General features: G+C 36.6%; 1 protein-coding gene across 1 annotated transcript; it reads right to left on the reverse strand.

Annotated features, from left to right (window-relative positions):
- Nucleotides 1–836: 836 nt before the first annotated feature.
- LOC129942447 (protein dissatisfaction) lies at nucleotides 837–9,820 on the reverse strand. The gene is made up of 4 exons (XM_056051373.1): nucleotides 9,536–9,820; nucleotides 9,306–9,463; nucleotides 1,668–1,799; nucleotides 837–1,547 (listed from the first exon to the last, which is right to left on the reverse strand). Exons 1-4 carry the CDS (start codon nucleotides 9,572–9,574, stop codon nucleotides 860–862), a joined length of 1,017 nt encoding a protein of 338 aa, XP_055907348.1. The 5' UTR covers nucleotides 9,575–9,820; the 3' UTR covers nucleotides 837–859.
- Nucleotides 9,821–24,351: the final 14,531 nt, after the last annotated feature.

Below are 24,351 nucleotides of genomic sequence, written 5' to 3' on the forward strand. Positions count from 1 at the left end.
TTTTCTTATATTTTAGTTCATCGAAACAGCGGCCAACTTCTATTTTTCGATTCAGTTGCTTTTAAGGTTTTTGGTTTATTTTTGTGTGTTTTAATTTGTTTTAATGTTTAACCTACCCTAATTCCTCCTTGAAAGAGAGGGTGTATGGACTCTTGGCACGAAATCCTTTACTATCCCGTTTTTGTATTGCTTTTTTGTCTTCAGGAAATATTATAGTTTTTAACTGTTTCCTTGTAAGCTTGAGTCGTACTGTGTTTTTTTAAAACTTACCTAAACGAAAAATTATGTTTATTTTAAAGTTCTTAAGGAGCTACAAGGAACTATAATTTTCATATTGGCCGTTTGGATGGGATACAAAGGAAAATTATGAACGACGCATTTACAAAATGTTAATTGGCAAAGACACATTGCCTCACATTTCATAGACAAAAACTCATACTTTAACTAAAGTTTCTACGTCAGCTCTTTTGTTTAAAAACTACAAAACTTCCCATTGATAAAATATTATTTTAATGTGTACACAAAATCTGACTCCTAAATAAGATTATTACTCACGAATAATTCAAGATCATTAAATATTTTGTTTTTCTTGCACCTCATCTCAAATGCTCCATTAAGACACTCAAGAGATTTATCCTTAAACGCGACGAGGCCGAGGGTAAAATTAATATTTAATCAATAATTAACGAAAGTGTCAACTTTTCTTCTTCTTGAGATTAAGAACGATAATTCCAAGAAATAAATTTTATTAAAACCAAAGAAAATAAATTAACCATCAAAACACCCAAACACACTTCTTGATGTCCTGTTGCTGTTGCTCTAACTGTAACTGTGACTGGACGGTGGGTAGCATATACAGTCAATTAATCCTCGTGTAGTAAGGGTCCATTGTCTCCGAATAGTAATTACTAACAGGTGAATTGGAACCGGAAGAGAAAGAAGATGCTGATGATGAAGATGGTGACGGAGAGGGTATGGGTCCGGGTAGGCGCTGGTAATGTCGGTATGGGTAATGGTACCGGTCTTGATGGTAATTATTATCATTCACCAGTGATGTCATCGTTCGGTTTACATAAGCTGGGTAATACTCTGGTTCGGGGTCAGGTCTGTTGCTGTTATATTCAACTTTAGTTCCGCCACCATTAAAGGGTGTTTGACTGGGCACATTGACAGAGGCATCAGCAGCATAGCCAGGTTCGCCTCTGTTCAATGTTAGAACCGACTGTGGAATGGGATTTTGTTGCTCTCTCGAATTCATTTCCGCTAATTTACTGACCCTGGTCCTGGCAACTCCAGCTGTCATCACCATAACTGTTGGATTCATTGTATCCATGTGTTCTTTGAGGCAGCTTTGCAAAATGTTGAGAAAAAATAGAAACGAGAGAAGTGTCAGAGCGGTAATGGTCGATGAACCACCAGTTTTTCCTGATTTTCCCGTTGAATGAACTGGACCAGTAGTGTCAGCTATGGGAACATGAACTGCTGCTGCAGGAGGTGCAGGATGAGCTGGGTGGTAATCATAGCCTGCTGGTGCCGCATGACCACTACTAGAAACGCCCATATTATATGTCCATTGCAAGGGTTATGAAATATAAAATTGGTAGATTATAATTTATTTTCAATTATAGAGTTTAATGTGATTTTAAAGTACGAGTATGTCGGTATACCTCCCATAGTCGTTTGACTGATATCCATGATGATTTCCTCCATAAGATCCACTGGCACTTGTACCAGAGCCAGCGTGTCGTATGATGTGAGTTACGGATGCGACTCCTGGAATTGATCCGCGATGACCGTAGCTAGAATTAAAAACAAAATTTCAATTTAAGAAACCACCGATTTGTTTAGCAATGATAGTTTTAAACAAAAAATTAATTATTGTGGGTTGGTTTTTGAAATTCTGTATTGATGGTTCTTAAATTTAGACGCAATGTTCTATTTAATAAAATTGTATGTATAAAAACTTTTACAATGAGAAAAAACCTTGAATGAATGATGAAACTATTAATTGAAAAGTAAACTGGTATTAAAACGGGTTTTCATTCATTTCCACTCTTTTATGACGCGAATAAAATATTTTGGTTATTATCTATAAGGCTGGAAGACATGTATGTATTTCTTAGTTATATCATAACATGATAAATCAAATCTTGAAAATCTGAAAATTCTTAATAGCCCAGCTAATACTGAAACCTTAACGAAAATCATAAAGAAAGCTATCCCTCCTAGCAAATTACCAAGTGGTAACATTTTATTTAAACAAAAATGGTTTGATGCAGAATGCCTGAAAGCCAGAAATAAATCTCTTAAATTCTTAAAACTTTTAAGATCAAATAAATATAATTCCAATATTTTCAAAGTACTCTATAACGAAGCCTACAAGGATTTTACACGAATTTCTTAAAAATATAACTGTGATAAACAATACGAGATCATCAGCTGAGTTTTGGAAAGCTGTAAAATATATAAAAGTAAGCACAAACACTATTTCGCTGTCGTTAAGAGAACCCACTTTAACAGCCTTCTTAGTGCCCTATGTTTCTAGATGAAAATTTGGATCCACTTTTTACTCTTCAAGATGTTTAGGAAGCCATAAACAACTCAAAGCTAAATAAAACCCCAGGAAATGACCGAATCCCATTTGAATTTTATAAGAATTCAACAAACGTGTTCATGAAATTACTAACCATGGAGTTCAACCGAATCTTCGAAACAGCTGAAGTTCCCGAAAGTTTTAAAAAATCCGGTTCACAAAAAAGGTGATTACAAAGGTCCAGCAAACTACAGGGAATTTCGTTTTTAAACACTTCAGCCAACTTTTTTGCTGCGTTATTTTACATAAGACTTAGTCAATGGGTGCAAGAAAACAAAATTCTAACAGAATTCCAAGCAGGGTTTAGAAAGTGTTATTCCACAATTGACCAAATATTTGCACTTACCAACATAGCTGATACTAATACAATTAAAAAGAAAAAGACGCTGGGATGCGACCCACACTGATAACTTCCCATCCCGTCGGTCGATTTGTCTTGCTTAAAAGTTTGTCTACATGTACTCGCATCAATTTTTACCAAATTTGCGTACTATTTTTTGTAGATTTTATTTTTTATGAAAAAACCGAACTGTTGGATTTTTTTCAAAATTTTATCGAATGTTGAAAACAATATTTCTTATAAGATAAAATAAGTTTAAAGCCTAAATTTCAAGTTTTTGAAAAGATATTTGAATCGATATTGAACTTTTACCAAAAAATATACTTCTTTGATATCACGTTACAATATATTATATAAAATTTATTTCAAGTCCCTAGCGTTTTTGGTTCGTAAGATATTTAGGGTTAACCAAAATATTCACCTTTCAAACTGCTATGGTAAAAAACCACCCACTCAATTTTCTTGAGAGCCCTTTCTCCATCTTTCTGCCTTATTATTTGTATAACAAAATTTATTTGAAATCGATATCTCTTCTGGTTCTTGAGCTATGGATGACGATAAAAACGATGCGAACGTATGGACGTATACGGACGTACGAACGTACGTACACACGCACGCACAGACATCTTTCTAAAAATATTTTATTTCGACTCTTGGGACCTTGAAACGTCGAGAAATGTCAAAATTTTCAATTTGACAAATCGGACCCATTACAATAACTTCCTAATGGGAAGTTAAAAATTGTATGCATTTTTTGTGGACTTTCGTGCAGCATTTGACACAATATCTCGAGATGCATTATTTTAGAAACTCTTTATAATGGAAGTGTGAAAAAAATGTATTCGCATTTTGAGAGCATTGTACGAAAATAATGTGGCTTTTATGTAGGATGGAGATCTTACATCTGAAGAATTTGAAACTTCAATGGGCGTTAAACAGGGATGTATACTAAGTGCCCTACTCTTCATATAGTATCTTAATGATGTAACGGATTCTGTTAAAGGTGGGATAAACTTCAACGGGGGTAACAATTCCAGCTTTAATGTATGCGGACGACATCGTATTTCTCTCTGATTCTGTGGATGGGCTTCAGCGAATGATTAACAGACTCAACATATATTGTAAAACTTGGAATTAAACAGTCAATCTGGAAAAATCCAAAATTATGGTGTTCAGAGACGATGGCGGTCGACATGCTTGCTTGGAAAAGTGGAATTTCAATGGAGAAGATGTGGAGATAGTACGCAAATACAAATATCTTATTATGATAATATCGGTGAACTTAAATGTAAATACACATCTCGATGAAAAACTAACAGATGCTAAACGAGCAATTTCATCGATTTGAGGACGCTGCATTAGTAACAATTACGTGTCGCACAGTGCAAAACAAACAGTATTTCGTTCAATCGCAGCTTCAGTGCTTCTTTACGGAGCACAGGTTTGGGGATACAGAACATATGAATCTGTCGAAAAATTGCTTCGCTATTTTTTAAAGAGGATATTCCGTTTAACAAAAAACACTCCAAATTATATGTTGTATATTGAAACTGGTACTCCCCCTATGTTTTTGTATACCCTGGAATTGCATTTTAATTATGTTATCAAAGTTTTAGAGATGGAAGAAACTAGAATACCAAACACAGTAATGAGAAGTATTATTCGAACGGGTGGAAGTATTTGCAATGTGTGGAAAGAAATCGCATCAGAGTGTGGAGTAGAGTTAGATATAGAGACAAAAGAACAACCTTCATATCTTAGAGAGAAATTGAACTTGTTGTAAGATAAATTCGGTAGAATTTTGTTTGATAGATACACTGAAGATACTGGAGCTTCACTGTATAGGATTAACTATAGCAAATTAAACCATTATTTTAGTGAAAACACATACTTTCTTGATTGCTACTCTGTTGAAAAAATCAGTAATGTCTTCAAAATAAGAGGTGAAATAATAAGTTTAAATTTTATACCCCACCGAACGGATCTACCAATTATTTGCGAACTTTGCAACATGAACACCAGGGGGGAAGTTTTCCATTTTCTTGCAGTTTGTCCAATTTTGAAAGAACTTTGTGTTATGGTATTTCGTAAAAAGACCCTTGAAGAAGGAGAGACAATAAGCATTTTAAACGGCGAAAAAGGATGGGATGTTTTATACAACTATACAGTAGCTGGACTTCGATACAGAAAACGAATTTTAGAGGGAGATTTTTAATTTTTTTATATTTTTTTAATTCTTTTTTATTTTTTTTTTTAAATTAACTTACGATATTTATTTATTTATTGTTGACCTGGTAGACGGCTTTGAGATACACCAAATAGACTAAGATAACTAAGACATTGTAAATTAATTTTTTGAAATAAAAAGTCATTACAACTAACTCATAACATGATATTAATTTATAATTTATTGTTCCATGATCCAAAAAGCTGTTTAAAAATATACTAAAGTTCGTACTTCAGCTCTTCTGTTTATATCTCTCTTTTTTGGAAATGTATATTTTTTGTTGTTATCCGAGTTTCTTTCAATAGGGACTTCTGGACTTTGACATCAACTTGTATGCCGTAATAAGATTCAGCAGAGCTAGGTGCTAGAGACAATCGAATATGCCATTAAACTTTTGAGATTTTGAGCTGTTGGAAACTCTCCCTAATTTTCATTAAAAACTCAATTTAAGCTATGAATTCTACTTCTAGACGAATAAGTACGTTAACAATCAATTAAAAACAATACTTATCCAAACAAAATCCAAGAACGTTCAATATGTACCGAAAAAGTAATTGGTTGGTGAAAATTTTGGTGGCCAATCCAATCTAATCGATCTATATTTCTTTTGGAAAAAAGATGATGATACTGTCAGTGATAACGGTGAGGACTCAAGGTTGGTGGTTTTCTTTATTTAAGTCTAAATTGGGTAAAGCATCGAAAAGATAGTGGGAACTTTTTGCTTCGCAATTCTAAACTAAACATAAAAACAAGTATTCATCACCTCTAATATTTTCCTATCAAAAAATGATACTACCTCGAGATTAATATTATAAAACGATCGATTAAGTTTTTGACATCTGGGCCCTATTTTATCCAAAACTTTACAAATTTCACCAAGCAACTTTGAACTTTTACTTTGCAAATCACGAATGCGAATTTGCAAAGAGAAAAGCTTTCCTATTTTTTTATTTTGACGAATTTACCAAAAACATGAATTTTGAATTTAAGGGTTGAAGGGTTGATTCAGCTTAATATAATTTCTGATTTTTTTGAAGTTTGTAATTGTTTGAAACTTTATAGCAAAAAAAAATTTTCTTTTGAAAAGCTGTTGTAAAATAATTTACGAAAATTGAATAGTTTTAATAATATTTTGAAAACGAAGCAATTACTTTTAGTGACCAAAGATTTGTGATGGACAGTAAAATAATTTATTTCATTGGCAAGGATAAAGTTACAAATTTATTTTTAAGTCATTGCACAGCACACAGATGTGATGTCAAATTGTATCTTACTACTAAAAAATAATTATTAGTTTTTCAATAGCATCTGTCTATCTCAAGGTAGGAGTTTGAATTTAATAGAAAATAATTTAAAATGATTTATTTTATCAGTGAAAAAATAAATATATCAATAAATAAATACACACAAAAATAAATAAATAAATAAGTAAATAAATATATTCATACATATATTAAGATATAAGTTAATAAATATATCTATAGAGAATTTGCAATTTTTAAGTTCCCATAAGTTATTGTAATGGGTCCGATTTTTCAAATGAAAAATTTGGACATTTCTCGTCGTTTCAAGGTCCCTAGAGTCGAAATAAATTTTTTAGAAAGATGCCTGTGCGTGCGTTTGTACGTACATTCGTATGTTCGTACGTTCGCGACGTATTTTTCGTCTTCCATAGCTTGAGGACCAGAAGAGATATCGACTTCTTCCTTATACAGATAATAATGCAGAAAGATAAAGAAAGGGCTCTCAAGAAAATTGTGTGGGTGGTTGTTTTTGCCATAACGGTTTAAAAAAAGTTGAAAATTTTGATTAACCCTAAATATCTCATAAATCAAAAACGCTAGAGACTTGAATTAAATTTTATATAATAAATTGTAACGTGACGCCAAACAAGAAAAAAATCCAATTAACGGTCTTTTTTATAAATCGAAAAAAATGAAAAACAAAAATTTGTCACCGCAAAACTTTTACGAATAAAAAATGATTTCATCTCCAAAACAATTTTATGCTTCGTTGCAACGAATAACGTTTTGAACATCTGGTAAAATTTAAAAAAAAATCAAATTGACAGAAACTTAAAAAAACATTACCTAAAGTTGTTAAAAATTGAATTTCGACTCAAATACCTTTTCAAAAACTTTGTCTTATAAAAAATATTGTTTTCAACATTCGGAAAAATATTGAGAAAAATCTAATTGACAGTTTTTTTACAAAAAGTAAAAACTTAAAAGAAAATTTAACAAAAGTTCGTAAAAATTGATTTTTGCATCAAATATATTTTCAAAACTTTCAGATATTTTATTTAAACCACATGTATATTTTTAAAAATATTGTTGTCAACATTCAGTTAAAAAAAAAATGACTAAAACTTGGTCAAAATTTACTTTTGGACTCAAATCTCTGTTCAAAATATTGTCTTCAAACTTTTTTTATTTCACAGATAATATTGTTTTCGATATTCAGTAGTTATTTTTTAAAAAAATCCAACAGTCCGTTTTTTCATAAAAATAAAATAAAATCTACAAAAAAAAGTACCCAAATTTGGTACAAGTTGATGTTCGGTACATTGTAAAAATTTAAGAAATGCTAGTAAAATTGGTTAAAAAATTGTTCTTCAAACTAAACTATTTCTTGTCATGAAAAATATTATTGTTAATTTTAATTTTTTTAAAAATAATTCAACTGACAACTTTTTTAAGCCAACTCAAAAACCTATAAACTTTTAGCAAGACAAAACTACAGACGGGATGAAAAGTTATCAGTGTGGTTCGCATCCCAGCCTCTTTTTTTATTTCTTCCTGGATATTTTCGTCTTCGGTTCTAGCATTTGTTTTTAAATTATTATAAAATGAGTGGTTTATAAAAGGTTTGGATTCTTTGAATTGCTATAAGTCCTTGAATTTCACAGCTTCAATGAATCTTCCTCCAGGATAAAGCGACTCGAATTCCATATCTACGAATTTGCTGGAGTTCCTCTTTTGTATGTCAACCTCTCAAAATAAAATATCCATGTTGTTTGAATATTTGTATTGAATAATAAATGACTTTACATTTTAGAATCGAGGCTATTGAATCGTAAAAAATTAAATTTTAAGTCTTGTCCGCAGAAACTTTTTCTATCATCAGCTGTTATTAAGTGAAATGGTTCCCTCATTTTTGCGGTGATGATAACACAGTCCTAATCATCCTTTCAATGATTGGAATAAGTGGCGAGATACGATAAATTTGTGGTCCATCTGTTTCACTTGGAAGGTAGAATTATTGACGATGTATGTGCAAATGGTCCTTATCCTTTTGTTCCAAATTTGGCAACCCCATTCATCACTATACATTATTAAATTCTAGCATTTTCACATAATGCATATTCCAATTCCAAGACCCTATTTTCTGTGAGCCACGTGAAACCATTCCCTCATTCCATGTAAATATGAATGAATTGTTTGTAAAAAGGTCATGAATGCCACAACTTTAGGTCCATAGCTGCCTTTTGTAGTAAGTGGAAATTACTGGTGTCAGCAGAGTTTTCATAACATCAAACTTCGAATCTAACTGCATTCCACTTCTAGCTGATTCAGCTTTTCGGTGATGTAAATTCCTTGCACTACTTTTCTTCAGTATTTGAGAATTTTCTTAGCAACTTTTGAAATCAGTTCTGTATCAAGAATATTGGACAAACTTTTCTTTGAGTTTTTTTGAGTAATTTCTAAATATTTATTTTTTGTGATCTATACATTTGTTTTTACACCAATGAATAAGCGTTAGTACATTCCAAAAATAGCATATTTAGGCTAATTTTCGAATATACACTTGAACACTTCTCTGTACGAGCTACGGTTGAATTTACATACAATTTTAACAACAAGGGTCGTTAATATATTGTAGATACGTCACAAAGTCTAGAACATGCAAGAACAAAGTCCCCAATTTACTTCTCTGCCACTTTTTTTCCTATTTTTCTGTCAATTAATAACACAGAAAATATGACTGAAAATACACCATAATGATCCCACTAAGTACTCATATTTAATTCGTTTTCCCTTCACTTTAATTCGCACTTTCAAATATAACCAAGATTTTACACCTCGGTATAGAATTATTAACAAACATAATAAGCGTACGCCGACACTGTTACTCTTTGAACTTACTGTGGATTCACCAGGACATGATGTCCATACGGTGATGATTGGTGATGGAGATGATGATGATGATGTCCTATGCCGGCGCCGGAGATCATTTCTGTCACTACTGACGATTGAGGCTGATACTTTTGAAATTGAGTGGTATCGTGTGTTCCAGTTTTAATCTAATTTGTAACAATAAAGTGATACAAATTCACCACCCTGATGAAAAAAGAAAAACCTAATTTCGAGCTCACCAATCGAAAAGCCTTTAGGACTTCAGAAAGTTTCATCATACAAAACAGGTGTGCATTAAACTGGCCAACCTCTGCACCTTTCCTCAATCACTATAACACTCTCTATTAAAATGCACGTTAAACCGCTAAATGCTTTCACTCTGAAGGTTTGCAAATATTTATGATGTTAAGCTTTTTACTCAAACCCAAAATAACGAAATTTTGACACTAACTTCAACTGACACTAACTGAGACTGACTGGCTAATGCATTTTCATGTTAAAACGCAGAGATGACAACTTGTGGTTGTTCGAGTTTCGACTAAATTTCTCTGTTTTGGTTTTTCACCAGTTTCACATTAGGTAAAGGTAGATATAGATACTTGTAGAAAATAATTGGGAACAAAACTTTTGCACACCTGGATGGGCAAAAGAGTCACTGGCACTATCTAACGGCAATGTCATGAAGCAGCACCACCACCACTAGCACCGGCACCATGTCGCACACGTTATAAGGGAATCCGTCAAACAACAACAATGACTTTATGGATGGATTATTGCGTCAACAGAGCGAGTAATTGTATGAATTAACACAACGTCAGTGTGAACAACAGATAATATGAATATCTATCGAACGAATTTTTGCTAAGGGATTTAACGTTAAGGGGTGTCGGGTTAGATGGTCGAAACAGTACGCACGCTGCCACCGCCACACCGCCTTCGTCACTGCATATCAAACATCAGAACTGTCAAACATTATAGTTACCTAAACCTTTTAACCAGGAATATTTTGATGACACTCAAGTTGATGAGCATGTTATCTGTCAACGTCGCATCGGGCCTTAGGCTGTGACCAATAGCTTGAGGCATACTTATTTAGAAGGGAACTATTTTTATTTTAGTTTTCATAAGAAAGCATTTTCAATAAATGTTATATAGTATTTAACAATTTATTTAAATTGAAAATCAAAGATTTAGTTGTCGTTAATAACTAATTATCCCGCGGATTGTGTTGCGCCTTAGAGGCAGTAAAAGAGCAGATTTTAGAATTCATTGAATTCAATTTTTTTTGTTAGAAAATACAAATGAAAAGCTAAGATTTTAAATTATGTTGTAGTGATTATTTATTTTGGTGCACTGGTTAAACAGGTAAATGGTTATTCCATATTGAAACCACAGACTTTCAAAGATTGGTCTTGTGATTTTTAGTGATCATGGCGAATGGAAGACCGATCGGAAATCACTCTTTTAAATTAAATTGAAAGCGATAATTGGTTAGAATCATTGGGATCCTTGGAATGTGAACTTCTTTACCTTCTAATTTTAATTTAAGTATGATTGTGTAAACAACATTTTTCTTCAACATACGCCTTTCAATGAGACAAAATTCCAGACATTAAGAGGAAGTGAAATCAATATGCTCCATTTGTCAACAATTGCTCAGATAAATTTTCATCAGACGTACCATGTTTGTTGTCAGATGAAGTTTCTTTACAAAGTATTATATGTTCGATGATTTGAAGCAAACGTTTATTCCATCGGCATCCGTTGATCTTGAAATAAATGGCGCGTAGATCTTTCAATGTTTGGTTAAATACTTCTAATGCACGTTTATGACACATATCATACTTTTAGGTGCGGATTTGGCCATTTAACCATACTTACCCATAGACAGAGTCAGATGCGTTCGTCATATCACGTTTCATAGTGACTTTTATTCACTTTGACGCTTCATGTCACATCATAGAAGAAATCCTTTATTAGTACTCTGGTTCTAGGTTACCTCCCCGCCAATTTCGGCCGATTGGTACAGACGTTCTTGAGTTATAAATAGTGTGACTTTATTTATAGATTTATTTGATGTTCAAATGGTAGACATGTGCATTCAAGAGGACACAAGCGTCCACAGGTTTTTCTCAAAACCAACCTCTGTCTATCAACTAATACTCTCACCTCCCCGTGGTGAACATCGGGTGCCTATAGTACCTCAACTGGAGATTGGGTTCCAACCCCAGTGGAAAGTTGTTGGGGGCAGCAAACGAGAGAGGTGGGGAGAGGTGTTTCCACTAAGGCACCTCTCCTTATCCAGACGTCAACGGAGGAATTCCCGAGATTTAATCAACGGTGGCGTCTACAGTTCCAGTAAGGTTAAACTACTTAGTAAACACCTTTTAGGGCTTCTTCGACTTATTCGGAGCCCAGGTCTATAAGAAGCGGTTTTATCCGGCTCCCCATCCTTGGAGTTATACTTAGGATCTGGCCCTCCAGGTTGGGGGTTGTGCCGTCGGGGTGACCAACAAGCCTCGGCTACAGACGGATATACTGTTGACAACCAACGCAAACGAATGAAGGACTACGAACTTCGGATATGCACGTGGAATGTTAGGTCCCTTAACAGACCACGTGCGGCGGAAGAATTAGCGGAGGCCCTAGACCGCTACAAAGCAGATATCACCGCTATCCAGGAAATACGATCGGATGTGCCGGGCGAAAAGAGGATGAAAAACTGCGATATCTACTATGTTGACTGCTACCACGAAAACCAACAGCGCTTATTTGCATGCGGCTTCGTCATTGGAACCAGACTTAGGCAAGAAGTCTTGAGCTATAGAAATACGGCAACACCAAAGATATGTTCTTCGAGTTCCTAGACAAAACATATGAGCAGTGTTCTAGCTACGATATTAAAATAGTCCTGGACGATTTTAATGCCAAGCTACGAAGGGAAGACATCTTTGGTGGAATAATCGGAAGAACAGCCTGCACGACAACACTTCCGACAACGGATTCAGGCTCATAGATTTTGCTGCGAGGTGAAACGTCATGTTAGCCAGTACGCGTTTTCCACACCTCAACATCAATAAAGGAACTTTAAGTTCTCCAGATCAATCTACCGTCCACCAGATTGACCAAATATTGCGATCGACGCCAGACATGCTTCCAGCATCATGGATATACGAACTTTCCGAGGAGCTAACATCGACTCGAACCACTACCTGGTTGTAGCCAAGGTAGCACTTCGGATTTCCAGACCCAAGGCAAAACAGGGAGGTGCTGGGAGAAAGTACAACGTCGAACGGCTACAATCGCCAGAGATCACCAAATCCTTGTCCGACCGAGTTACAAGTAACCTATCTCGAAGTTCACATCGAAAACCAGTGGGAACGTTGCCAAGATGCATTCAGAGAATCCGCCTCTGATGTGCTGGGTTTCAAACAGCCACCAACAAGGAACCCCTGGTTTGATGAGGAATGTCGACAGGCAAATGCAGCCAAACAACAGGCATGCAAATCGGTGCTGCATAAAAGGACGAGAGCTGCTCATGAGCTCTATCAACAGAGGAGGCGAGAGGAACACCGACTTCTCAGAAGGAAAAAGAGAGGGCATGAGAAGCATGCGGTCGAAGATGTTGAGAGGCTTAAAAGCAGGAATGAAGTTCGAAAGTTTTATGAACAGGTAATAGGAAATTCACAGCTACATAAACCTAGAACCGAAGGCTGCAAAGACGAAAGTGGAAACATCATAGTGGAACCGCAGTCAATGCTGAGGATATGGAAGGACCACTTCTGCAGACTGCATAATGGCGACGAGGAGCTGAATTCCGCTGTCAGGCAGGATGATCCATTCAACATAGACGACGAAAGCCAACAATCCCGCCCTCCCGACTTAGACGAGATAGCCATATCCAAGCTGAAGTCTAATAAAGCCGCTGGAGCAGATGGCTTGAATGCCTAGCTTTTTAAAGCAGCTGGAAATAAGTTGGTTAGGTGCATGCACCAACTTATCTGTAAGATCTGGTCGGAAGAAAGCATGCCCGATGAATGGAACCTCAGCATTGTTTGGCCGATCCTGAAAAAAGAAAATCCTCTAAAGTGCACCAACTAAAGAGGATTCAGTCTACTTAACATCGGCTATAAAATCTTCTCTGCTGTAATATGTGAACGTCTAAATCCCATCGTCAACAACCTAATAGGTCCTTATCAGTGTGGTTTTAGACCAGGAAAGTCGATCAAATATTCACATTACGGCAGATCCTGCAAAAACCCAAGAACACAAATCGACACCCAGAATCTTTTCATCGATTTCAAGGCCGCATATGACAGCATATACAGGGACGAGCTGTATAGAGCCATGTCTAGTTTTGGCATCCCTGCCAAACTCGTCCGTTTGTACAGGATGACCATGGAGAATTTACGCTGCTCCATAAAGGTTGGAAACAACTTAGCAGAACCTTTCGACGTCAAAAAAGGTTTTAGACAAGATGATGCGCTGTCATGAGATTTTTTTAACATCGTGTTTGAAAGAATAGTGCGGAGCTCACACGTCAACACTAGAGACACTATCTTTCAAAATTCTGTCCAATTACTGGCATATGCTGATGACATTGACATAATCGGAACAACTCAGCGTGATGTCAATGCGGCTTTTGTGAGTATTGAGGCAGAGGCGGCAAAAATGGGTTTAAAGGTTAATGAGGCCAAAACAAAGTACATGCTGTCATCAAGAAAGGACAAACAACACCGACGTCTTGGTCAAAACGTCACCATCGACAGACGTAACTTTGAGGTAGTCAAGGACTTCGTCTACCTAGGCTCCGCTGTAAACGCAGAAAACAACACCAGCGCTGAGATCAAACGCAGAATAAGTCTTGCTAACCGCTGTTTCTTTGGACTAAGAAAGCAATTGAGTTGTAAAGTCCTCGCTCGAGGGACCAAAGTGTTGCTATATAAGACCCTTATCATCCCCGTCCTGCTATACGGTGCAGAAGCATGGACTATGACAAAAGCGGATGAAAGCACCTTGAGTCGCTTCGAGAGAAAAGTTCTTCGTGTGATCTATGATAACGTATGCATCGAAGGGGAGTGGACCAGAAGATGGAACGATGAGCTGTACGGCCTGTACAGCGACGTAGACTTAGCCAGAAGGGTAAAAGTCGAACGACTAAGATGGCTGGGTCACGTAGAGCGCATGGAAACCAATGCTCCAGCCCGGAAAGTCTTCGAATCCACACCCACAGGACAGCGCAGTAGTGGAAGACCGCGGATCAGGTGGCGCGTACAAGTGGAAGGTGACCTAACCCAACTTGGAGCGCGAAACTGGAGACAAGGGCTCTCAGGAAAATTGCGTGGTTTTTTTACCATAGCAGTTTGAAAAAAAGTTGAAAATTTTGGTTACCCCTAAATATCTAACGAATCAAAAACGCTAGAGACTTAAATTAAATTTTATATAATATATTGTAACGTGATTCCAAGGAAGTACATTTTTTTTTATGAATAAAAAAAAATGAAACAAAAAAAATTTGTCACCTCCAAAATTTTACGACTAAAATATGATTTCATCTCCAAAACAACTTTGACAGTTTTTTTACAAAAAATTAAAAACCTAAAAAAATGTAATAAAAGTTGGTAAAAATTGATTTTCGACTCAAATATCTTTTCAAAAATTTTAAATATTGGCTTACAACTAATTTTATCTTATAAGAAATATTGTTGTCAACATTCAGTTAAAATTTGAAAAAAAATCGAACTGACAGTTTTTTTACAAAAAATAAAAACCGAAAAAAATTAACAAAAGTTGGTAAAAAATGATTTTCGACTCAAATATCTTTTTAAAACTTTGAGATAATAGCTTTCAATTATTTTTTTCTTATAAGGAATATTGTTTTCAACATTAGGACAAGTTTTGAGAAAAATCGAACTAACAGTTTTTTTACAAAAAATAAAACTCTAAAAAAACAATACTAAAAGTTGGTTAAAATTAACTTTCGACTCAAATAGCTTTTATTTCACAGAAAATATTGTTTTCGATATTCAGTAATTTTTATATAAAAATCCAACAGTCCGTTTTTTCATAAAAAATAAAATCTGCAAAAAATAGTACACAAATTTGGTACATATAGACAAACTTTTAAGCAAGACAAACCGACAGACGTGATTTGAAGTTATCAGTGTGGGTCGCATACTAGCCTGTTTTTGTTTCAGTGTTCAGGCTCATACTCAGAACGAAAATTTAAAGCAGACACGTCATTTTCAGCCAATATTAGATAACATTTAAAATTGTTAGGCCTGGTTGTTAAAGACATCTTACAACAGCTGTTTATTGACTGTGACTGTCTCACTATTATATCGTGTAAAGTGGCTTTTAACAAACCACAGTAAACTGAAGTTTATGGAAAAATGGCGGTGCTGTTTTTAAAATGGAAGTATTCAGCTGTTAATATGTTACTTGTTCGAAACACTCAGTTGACAATTTGGTTTAATTCTTATTTTGTGTAGCTTATGCATTCCAATACAATTTAGATGAAAAAATGATCTTACTGTGGAAAAATTTCGATAAAGCCATGAACTGTAAACAAAAGCTTTATTTATGCGTTCTTAAAAGTGTAAAAAAGTAAATTTCTTAAGTATTTTAAGAGCAGCTTCAATTTTAGTTTTGTATTCATGCTGCCATTTAAAATATTATAAAAACTGTTTTTTTTTATTCAAGACATATCATGGATAGCTTTAGAAAAGATAAGATTGCGACATAATCGGCTACGATCTAAGGTCATACAATTAAATTCGATCAACTATCGCCTGGCTGTGATCAGCATCAAAGCTACCTTCCGAAACATCATCCTAGTATGTACACACGCCCCTACCCATAAAGCTGTGGAGTCTTACAAGAATGAGCTTTACGACCTCCTGGACGGAGCCCATGCTGAGTTCGACGTCAAAGTTATGCTCGATGACTTCAATGCTAAAGTCGGTAAAGAAAATATCTTTGTTGGATTAGTTGGAAAGCATAAGCGACTAATCAACTTTGTTTCAGCTCGTAGTACGGTGATAATCGTAGTTAACACTAAGTTTCCTAGACGAAGTATACCCACAGCAACATGGTGATCTTCAGATGGCTGAAGCCACCACGTAATAAGAACGGCATCTAACTAGGTGGTTGTATGAACCTTTCGGGATGTAAACGTGGACTCTTTCACTTTTTTGTTGTGACAAAATTCCGGGCTGTCAGACGAAAAGAAGGTAAAGACCACCAAAAAAGTAGGTCCGAGCTATTTCAGACAAGTACACTGTACAGGGCAAGGAGATACTCTATGATGTGATTTCTTCTACATAGTCCTGGAGCAGATAGTACGCAAGTGTGGTGTTAACATTGGTAGACACTATCTTTAAAAGGTCTTTCCAATGGATTCTAGAAGTATTGACAGGGGAAACGCGTTGATTTGAAATGAATGAGGACTAAACAAAGTAATACGAAGATGAAGATCGAATTTTTGCAACAAATACCAAGTGGTTACTGACGCAAGAACGCTTAGTCTCACTGGCTGGAGGGAACTTGCAAGAACCCGTAAGTAATGGGAAAACTTTATATCTCAAGCTGAGACTGTTAATGGATAGGGAGCTTAATGAGTAAGTATTAAGTTTTCTTTTCATTATTGAAATGGATAGTTTGACAGATCAACAATTTCTAAGAACTGTCATTCCTTTTCCTAAACGATTGTAACAAATTCCAACAATTTGAATCGATGATAAATGAATAAATAAGGTGGCGCAACATGGTAACGATGATACCTTAACCAATTTTTCAACATAACAATAGTTAAAAATTGTTCAAAAAAGATCAAACCACTGGGCAAACAAAATTGATTTGTTTCACCAATGGAAAACACTATAAGAAATTTTAATTGCGTGAACTTTACTCATTTTAAATATTTAAAATAGTTATAAAAGTTTATGAGTTATAATTTAGTTCATATAAATACTTGGAAGAAAAACTTTGTGTAACTCTTGTCTCAGGTAAAGAGGAATTGTTAACTATTATTCATCGTAGAAGTTACATAATCCCGCACTTTACAAACTCAATTTCATTTAAAGCCATCCCTTTTAATTATTCCATTTCTCTTGGTCTCACATTAACGGCTTAGCTACATATATGCCACCACAATCACACCTTATACGTTAACCTACCTTTATCCTTGAGTTTCCTCAAATAAAAGCATATTCTCTGGATTGAACCTAACCTAGGTGAATATTCCAATTCCTTTTGGAACACATATAGTTCTGGACACTAAGCCTATAAGAATACTTAATTTTGCCTCTGAAAATGTTCACATCAACGACGACGACGGTCGACTTCATCATCACTCTAGACAAACCACGACCTACCTTACTCTTAACTATATACACGAGAAAGGAAGACGCACCAATCAACGTTAGAACGTCAACGGTTTGCTTATTCCCTCACCTGATGTAGACAAAGAAACATATTGCTTTTTGAATGTCCGTTCGTCGTCGTCGTCGTCTCGGATAAGTGTAAGGATTCCCTCAAAAGCCAATCTATCTCCGAATTTCGCTAGATCAAACATTGCGATAGAGACAGTATACCTTTCATCTGATAGGACTATGTGATGGACAACGACTTCGGATCTGGGACGTTTAGTTAATTTAGTCTGACTTTTCACCAGGTTGGTTTATATCGTTGAAGGTTGAGCCAAGGTGGACAGGACACATATTCGTATAAAGGAAGGTTTTTCTGAACGGTCACCTTCTTCTACATTGTTTGTTTAGTGTTCCATATAAGCTTGGAATGGGGTGTTAAGAGCGGGCAACACCCTGGTCATCATCATGATGTCCAATTCTTCGCTTTCCATGCCGAGGGTTGAGTGGTTAAAAAATTCGGACAGGAAATGAATTCAAGTGCTAGCTTGAGGCTAACCGCACATTTGCAATACTCAAATAGGTTACGAAAAAGGATTAATGAAGATAGGTATAAGTAAAGAGTACGAGTAGGTTCGGTCCTCATGCCAATAGGGCGCTTCCAACGTCCTTTCTCATAGATATACCATACCTACCATTGTAAGACTCAGAGACCATCAGCCAGAAAGGAAGTGGAAACGATACAAAACAGTTGATGTCCTTTTGAAAATTTTAAATTAGTCCTTCCTATCGCATGGCCTGGGGTCGAAAAGACAAAACAACGTTCATTCATACGATACTAGTATACCAGCAGAAGGAGCAAAATGCCAAATTTTAAGCAGGGGGGCTTTAGCTTTTAAGTGCGATGATGTTGGAAGGTGGATTAAAAGGTTTTCAGTTCTATTCTCTTTTGTTCGTTTCTGTTCTTAGAGCAAAATGTGCGTAAATGTTTGCGGTTAGAGAGAACAAATGTTGAGGTTCTTTTAGCCTCTTCGTTGGCTTTTTGTTTACCTTTCTCCGAACTTTTTTTCTGAATGACCAAAGTCAAAATGTGCGGGGGAAGATGGAAATAGGTAATCTATTTGAAATGGAAATCTGATTGATTTGCCAAAGAAACTCTTAGACTTTTAGACTTAGGCAAGCAGATTTGTTAATTCATTTACAACTGGTGGGGATGGTTGTAGAAACATTAAAGGAGTACTGGAAGTTTTGTTTTGGAAGGTGCGTCTTTTGGCTTGAATATTTCTCACATTATTACGTGGGTAAAATTTATGACTACAAGATGTCACGAAAGCAATTGCATTATTTAATTTAAATAAATATTAATGGAGAATTTTATATGGGTGGCAAAACAATTACACAAAATGTTTTATAATAAGGGTTTCCGTCCGCTTTTTGGGTAGCTGTCACTTTTTGAGCTTTCATTTTTTGACATTTAGCAAGAAAATCTACGCCATTATTAAATATGAAACGATATACGCTAAATATAAAACATTTTCATCGCGATATAACGTTCTTCCACCGTTTGCTGTCCCTTGCAAGCTCTCTTTTGGGTCGGTAAGATCACACCCTCTTGCGATAGTAGCCACCTGGTCTTTGTAATGGAGGTTCGGTCTCCAGCGTTGTCTCGAACCTGGGAGAAGGTATTCAAAGATTTTCTTTGATGGAGCGTTGCTCCATTCGTTCAGTGTGCCCGATGCAGCGGTTCGTTAAGGTAATTTGTCGGATTTCCCCTAAGGTATAGTTTGTAGAAATGACTCTGATTGTCCTCCAAATTGCTGCTACCAACAGCTACGTTTTGTTCTATACGATGGACAGTTTCATTTCACTGATCATCTTTAGCTGTAAAAGCTTCTAGAATAGTTCGTTTGGAGCGGCTAATAATGTCGATGTCGTAGCCAGTCAATTATAAAGAACTTTTTAAGAGAGTGACTTCCAGGTGAACACCACTCTTATGCACCTTCTTTGTAGATTGGGCATAGTAAGCTAAGCTATTTGACTAGTATTTCCTCTTTCCGTACTTGGTTGAAGAGCTGTTGCATGCACCAGTTGTTCCTCTGTACTTAGAACAGCAACATTCTCTGAGAATAAGGTATTGTCAATGTTGAAATTTTCAAAAACAACTGTATCATCTCCTGAAAGGGTTATATCGGCCGAACCCAAATATGTTTCAAGACGTTTAAATTGTGCAGCAATTCTAGATGGAAAATAACACTCTTTTATTTCTGATCCGTTGACCTAACCTGATAAAATTAATAAGCATACTGGATTTGTTCTTAATATGCGGTGATTTGTAACCATTTCACCCAACTTTTTATTCTACAAATAATCGATCCAAGCCCTCGATCTATTGGATCTTCTTCTAACCAATATGTCAGGGATTTTCAGTCAACCTATGGTAATTAATGAATTAAGTTCTCATCAACTGCATGTCACAGATCCTGAAAAAACACCAAATCGACACCCACCAACTTTTCATAGATTTCAAGGCCGCATATGACTGCATCTACATTGACGAGCTGCATAGAGCAATGCCTAGTTTTGGCATTCCTGCCAAACTCGTCCGTTTGTATGTCCTTTCTTGACGACAGCATGTACTTCCTTTTGCCCTCATTAACCGTTAAACCCATTTTTTCCGCCTCTGCCTCAATACTCACAAAAGCCTCATTGACATCACGCTGAGTTCTTCCGATTATGTCAATGTCATCAGCATATGATAGTAATTGGACAGTCTTTTGAAAGATAATGCCTCTTGTGTTGACATGTGAACTCTGCACTATTCTTTCAAGCACGATGTTAAAAAAATCGCATGACAGCGCATCACCTTGTCTAAAACCTTTTTTGACATCGAAAGGTTCTGTTAAGTTGTTTCCAACCTTTAGGGAGCAGCGTGAATTCTCAATGGTCATCCTGCACAAACGGACGAGTTTGGCAGGGATGCCAAAACTAGACATGGCTCTATACAGCTCGTCCCTGTAGATGCTGTCATATGCGGCCTTAGGTTAGGTTAGGTTGAAGTGGCTGTCCAGATATCATTGACACACGTAGACCTCAAGGGTCCATTGTGATACCACTAATGAGGTTACTCATGGGAGAGTAATGAATTTAAACAAACCATTTTGTACTTTTAATAAAGTTAGAGATACGTTTTGTGTCAATCGTTGCCAGTTCACTGGTATTATCGAAGAAGGGATTACCGAGAAAGTAATTCCTTCTAATGGAGAGTGCTGGACATGTACATAGAAGGTGTTGGACTGTTTCCTCTTCCTCCTCTTCCATGCAGCTTCTACAGAAGTCATTTGTGTAGACCCCTAGCCTCAGAGCATGTCTACCTATGAGGCAGTGTCCCGATATTACTCCAATTGTAGAGCTTATACTTTGTCTGCTTAGTGATATTAAGCCTTTTGACCGTTTTAAGTCAATACTTGGCCATATTTGCTTGGTTGCCAGGCAGGTGGTACTTTGTGACCATCTAGTATTTGTTGTTTCTAAAGCATATTGCTTGAGAAGATATTTGCATGTAGCAAGTGGTGTTCCTATGTTATGTTTTTGTCTAACATAAGGCAGAAGTGTTCCGTTTTTGGCGAGCTCATCGGCTTTGCAATTTCCCGGAATGTCTCTGTGGCCGGCACCCAAATGAGGTGAATGTTAAACTGTTCCGTCATCTCCTTCAGAGATGATTGACAATCGTGGACTGTTCGAGAGTTTGTGGAGACAGACGCGAGAGATTTAAGAGCGGCTTGGCTGTCCGAGAAGATTCGTATATCCTTACAAGATATAACGTTTTCTTTGAGCCAGGATAGTGCTTCTTTAATCGCCATTACTTCTGCCTGGAATACACTACATTGATTAGGAAGTCTATAGGATAGACTGAGATTCAGTTGTTCTGAAAAGATACCACTTCCAACTCCGTGATCGGTCTTTGAACCGTCAGTATAGAAGTGTACCGCATCGTCTTCCAGGGGTCCCTCTTCTTCCCAGGAGGATCTTGAAGGGATGGAAACATGGAATCTTTTACCAAATACCATTTTTGGGGTGGTATAGTCTAACCGATCTGGGATAGATCTGAAATTGTCTAGAATAGTTGTATGTCCAGTATTGTTACTGGTCCATTGAGAGGTGGCTCTAAGCCTTACACATGAGTTGTCAGCCACCTTTTTAGAGAAGATGTCAAGTGGTGTTAGGTTTAAAAGCACTTCCAGTGCTGCGGTTGGTGTTGTGCGAAGTGCTCCTGTGATGCACATACCTGCTGACCGCTGGACTTTAATGAGTTTATTTAGATTTACCATCTTATCCAGTGCGGGCCACCATACGACGGCTCCATAAATGAGTATCGGCCTGATTACCGAAGTGTATAGCCAGTGGGTTATTTTTGGGGAGAAGCCCCATTTTGATCCTATGGCCTTTTTACAAGTAAAAAGCGCTACAGTAGCCTTTTTGACTCTTTCATCAATATTTGCCTTCCAATTTAGTTTTTTGTCTAAAATGAGGCCCAAATGTTTAGCTTGGTCGGAAAAGCTTAATGGTATTCCTTTAATCTTTGGTGGGCTAATCTGAGGAATTTTATATCTTCTCGAGAAGAGTATTAATTCTGTTTTGTGTGCGTTGACGTCCAATCCACATTGATTAGCCCATTTAGTTAGCCTGTTTAGGGCATTTTGTAGGAGTTCCGAGAGAACTTGGGGGTGCTTCTCAGATACGGATATCGCAACGTCGTCAGCGTAGGCAATCACCTTGAAACCTTCTGTTTCCAATGTTGTAAGTAAGTCGTTTACTACCATGTTCCATAAAAGAGGCGAAAGGACTCCACCTTGGGGAGTGCCTCGATTCACCGATCTGGTGGTAGTAAAACTTCTCATGTTAGAAATTATTGTCCTGCTTTTGAGCATGAGACTTATAAGATCTATGAGTGACTTTTCTAATTTCAGCTTATCCATTGCTGTTGTGATCGCCTGGTAACTGACGTTGTTGAAAGCTCCTTCAATATCTAGGAACGCTACCAGGTTATATTCTTTGTATTCGAGGGAATGTTCAATAGTACGTACCAGTGAGTGAAGTGCTGATTCTACTGATTTTCCCTTAGAGTAAGCATGTTGAGCTGTGGAAATGAGACATGGTTTTAAATTATGTCTGATATAAATTTCAATCAATCTTTCCAAGGTTTTAAGAAGGAAGGATGATAGGCTGATTGGTTGTAGATCTTTAGGGTTAACGTGGGAGGGTTTCCCTGCTTTAGGAATGAAGACTACTTTTGCCATTTTCCAGGCCTTGGGAATATATCTCAACCTTACACAGCTTGTCAGAATGATTTCCAATGGTGTAATGATCATGTCTGAGCATTTTCGTAGTTCGGCCGGAATGATTCCGTCTGGTCCTGGAGATTTATATGGATCAAAGCTGTCTATGGCCCATTGCAGTTTTTCCCGCGTTATTAGATCAACTAAATCGCTTGTAGAAGCTTGAGACTCTGATGTTAAGCCGTTGAGTATGTTAGAGCTACTTCAAAGTGGGTGTCTAATAACAGATTAAAAGATTCTTCATTTGTGATAGTCCACGTGCCTGCTTCTGTCTGTAAAGCACTGGGTATTGTTGCACTTTTTGAGAGAATTTTCCTGAGTCTTAAGGCTTTTGAAGTATTTTCTATTTTACCACAAAAGTTTCTCCAAGAAGACCTCTTACTCTTCCTTAATTCTTTTTTATATTGCTTTAGAGCTTGTTTGTATAAGTCCCAGTCAGAAGGAGATCTAGTGTACTTAGATCTATTTAAGAGTTTGCGACAGCTCTTTCTCAATGGTTCTAGTTCTTTACGACACCAATAAGGTTTCTTTTTACGCTTTAAAGTGGTTACAAGGCATGAAGTTCTCATTGATTCATTAAAGGCTTCAGTGAGATAGCTCACAGAAAGGTCTAGTTCATCTTTACTGGAGGAGCTTTTAAGAAGGTTGTGGTCAAGCAGTTGTGCTAGTACCTCCCTATATGGCTCCCAGTTTGTATTACGGTGATTGCGAGAACCCTTAGATGTATTTGCCACATCTTTGAGCTCAAATTGAATGTATTTGTGGTCAAAGAAGGAATTCTCTTTTGAGACATGCCAGTTTGAAATCATATTGTGGATCGAGTCAGAGGTAAGTGTAATATCAAGTACCTCTTTCCTATTTTTGGTTACAAAAGTGGGTTCATTACCAATATTACTTACGAGTAGGTTAGTGCTTAGTAAATAATAAAATAAGTACTCACCTCTCTCATTTATATCAGAGCTACCCCATACCGTGTGATGGGCGTTAGCGTCTGAACCAATTAGGAGACCAACTTTTTTCGATTGCGCGTCCGCAATTGCCTTCCTCAAGGTGTTTCCTGGAATTGGGTTGTCGTGGCCAAGGTAGGAGGATATGAGCCAGTAGGTGGCTTTATCCGTTGTTAGGACAGCGGTGGTGGTGTCCTTGTCGCTGTAATTGGGGAGTAAAAATATGTTTAAGTCATTTTTTACTAACATGCATGACCTTGGTTCACCTTTCTCCGATGCATACAATATTTTATAGCCAGGAGTCCTGAGACCTCTGATGATGGAGTTTGAGACCCACGGCTCCTGTATTAAGACGATGTCTTCCTTGTTCATATGCAGTCGGAGTATCAGGTTGTTCGTGGCCATG

Source organism: Eupeodes corollae, chromosome 1 (assembly GCF_945859685.1).
Source record: "Eupeodes corollae chromosome 1, idEupCoro1.1, whole genome shotgun sequence".
In the NCBI taxonomy this organism is placed as follows: Eukaryota; Metazoa; Arthropoda; class Insecta; order Diptera; family Syrphidae; genus Eupeodes; species Eupeodes corollae.

Coding starts and splice junctions, on each gene's coding strand:
- LOC129942447 (XM_056051373.1), bottom strand. CDS start 9,574: ATGATGAAACTTTCTGAAGTCCTAAAGGCTTTTCGATTG. Junction 9,464..9,535: donor TCCTAAAGGCTTTTCGATTG/GTGAGCTCGAAA, acceptor GTTACAAATTAG/ATTAAAACTGGAACACACGA. Junction 1,548..1,667: donor CAGTCAAACGACTATGGGAG/GTATACCGACAT, acceptor GGGCGTTTCTAG/TAGTGGTCATGCGGCACCAG.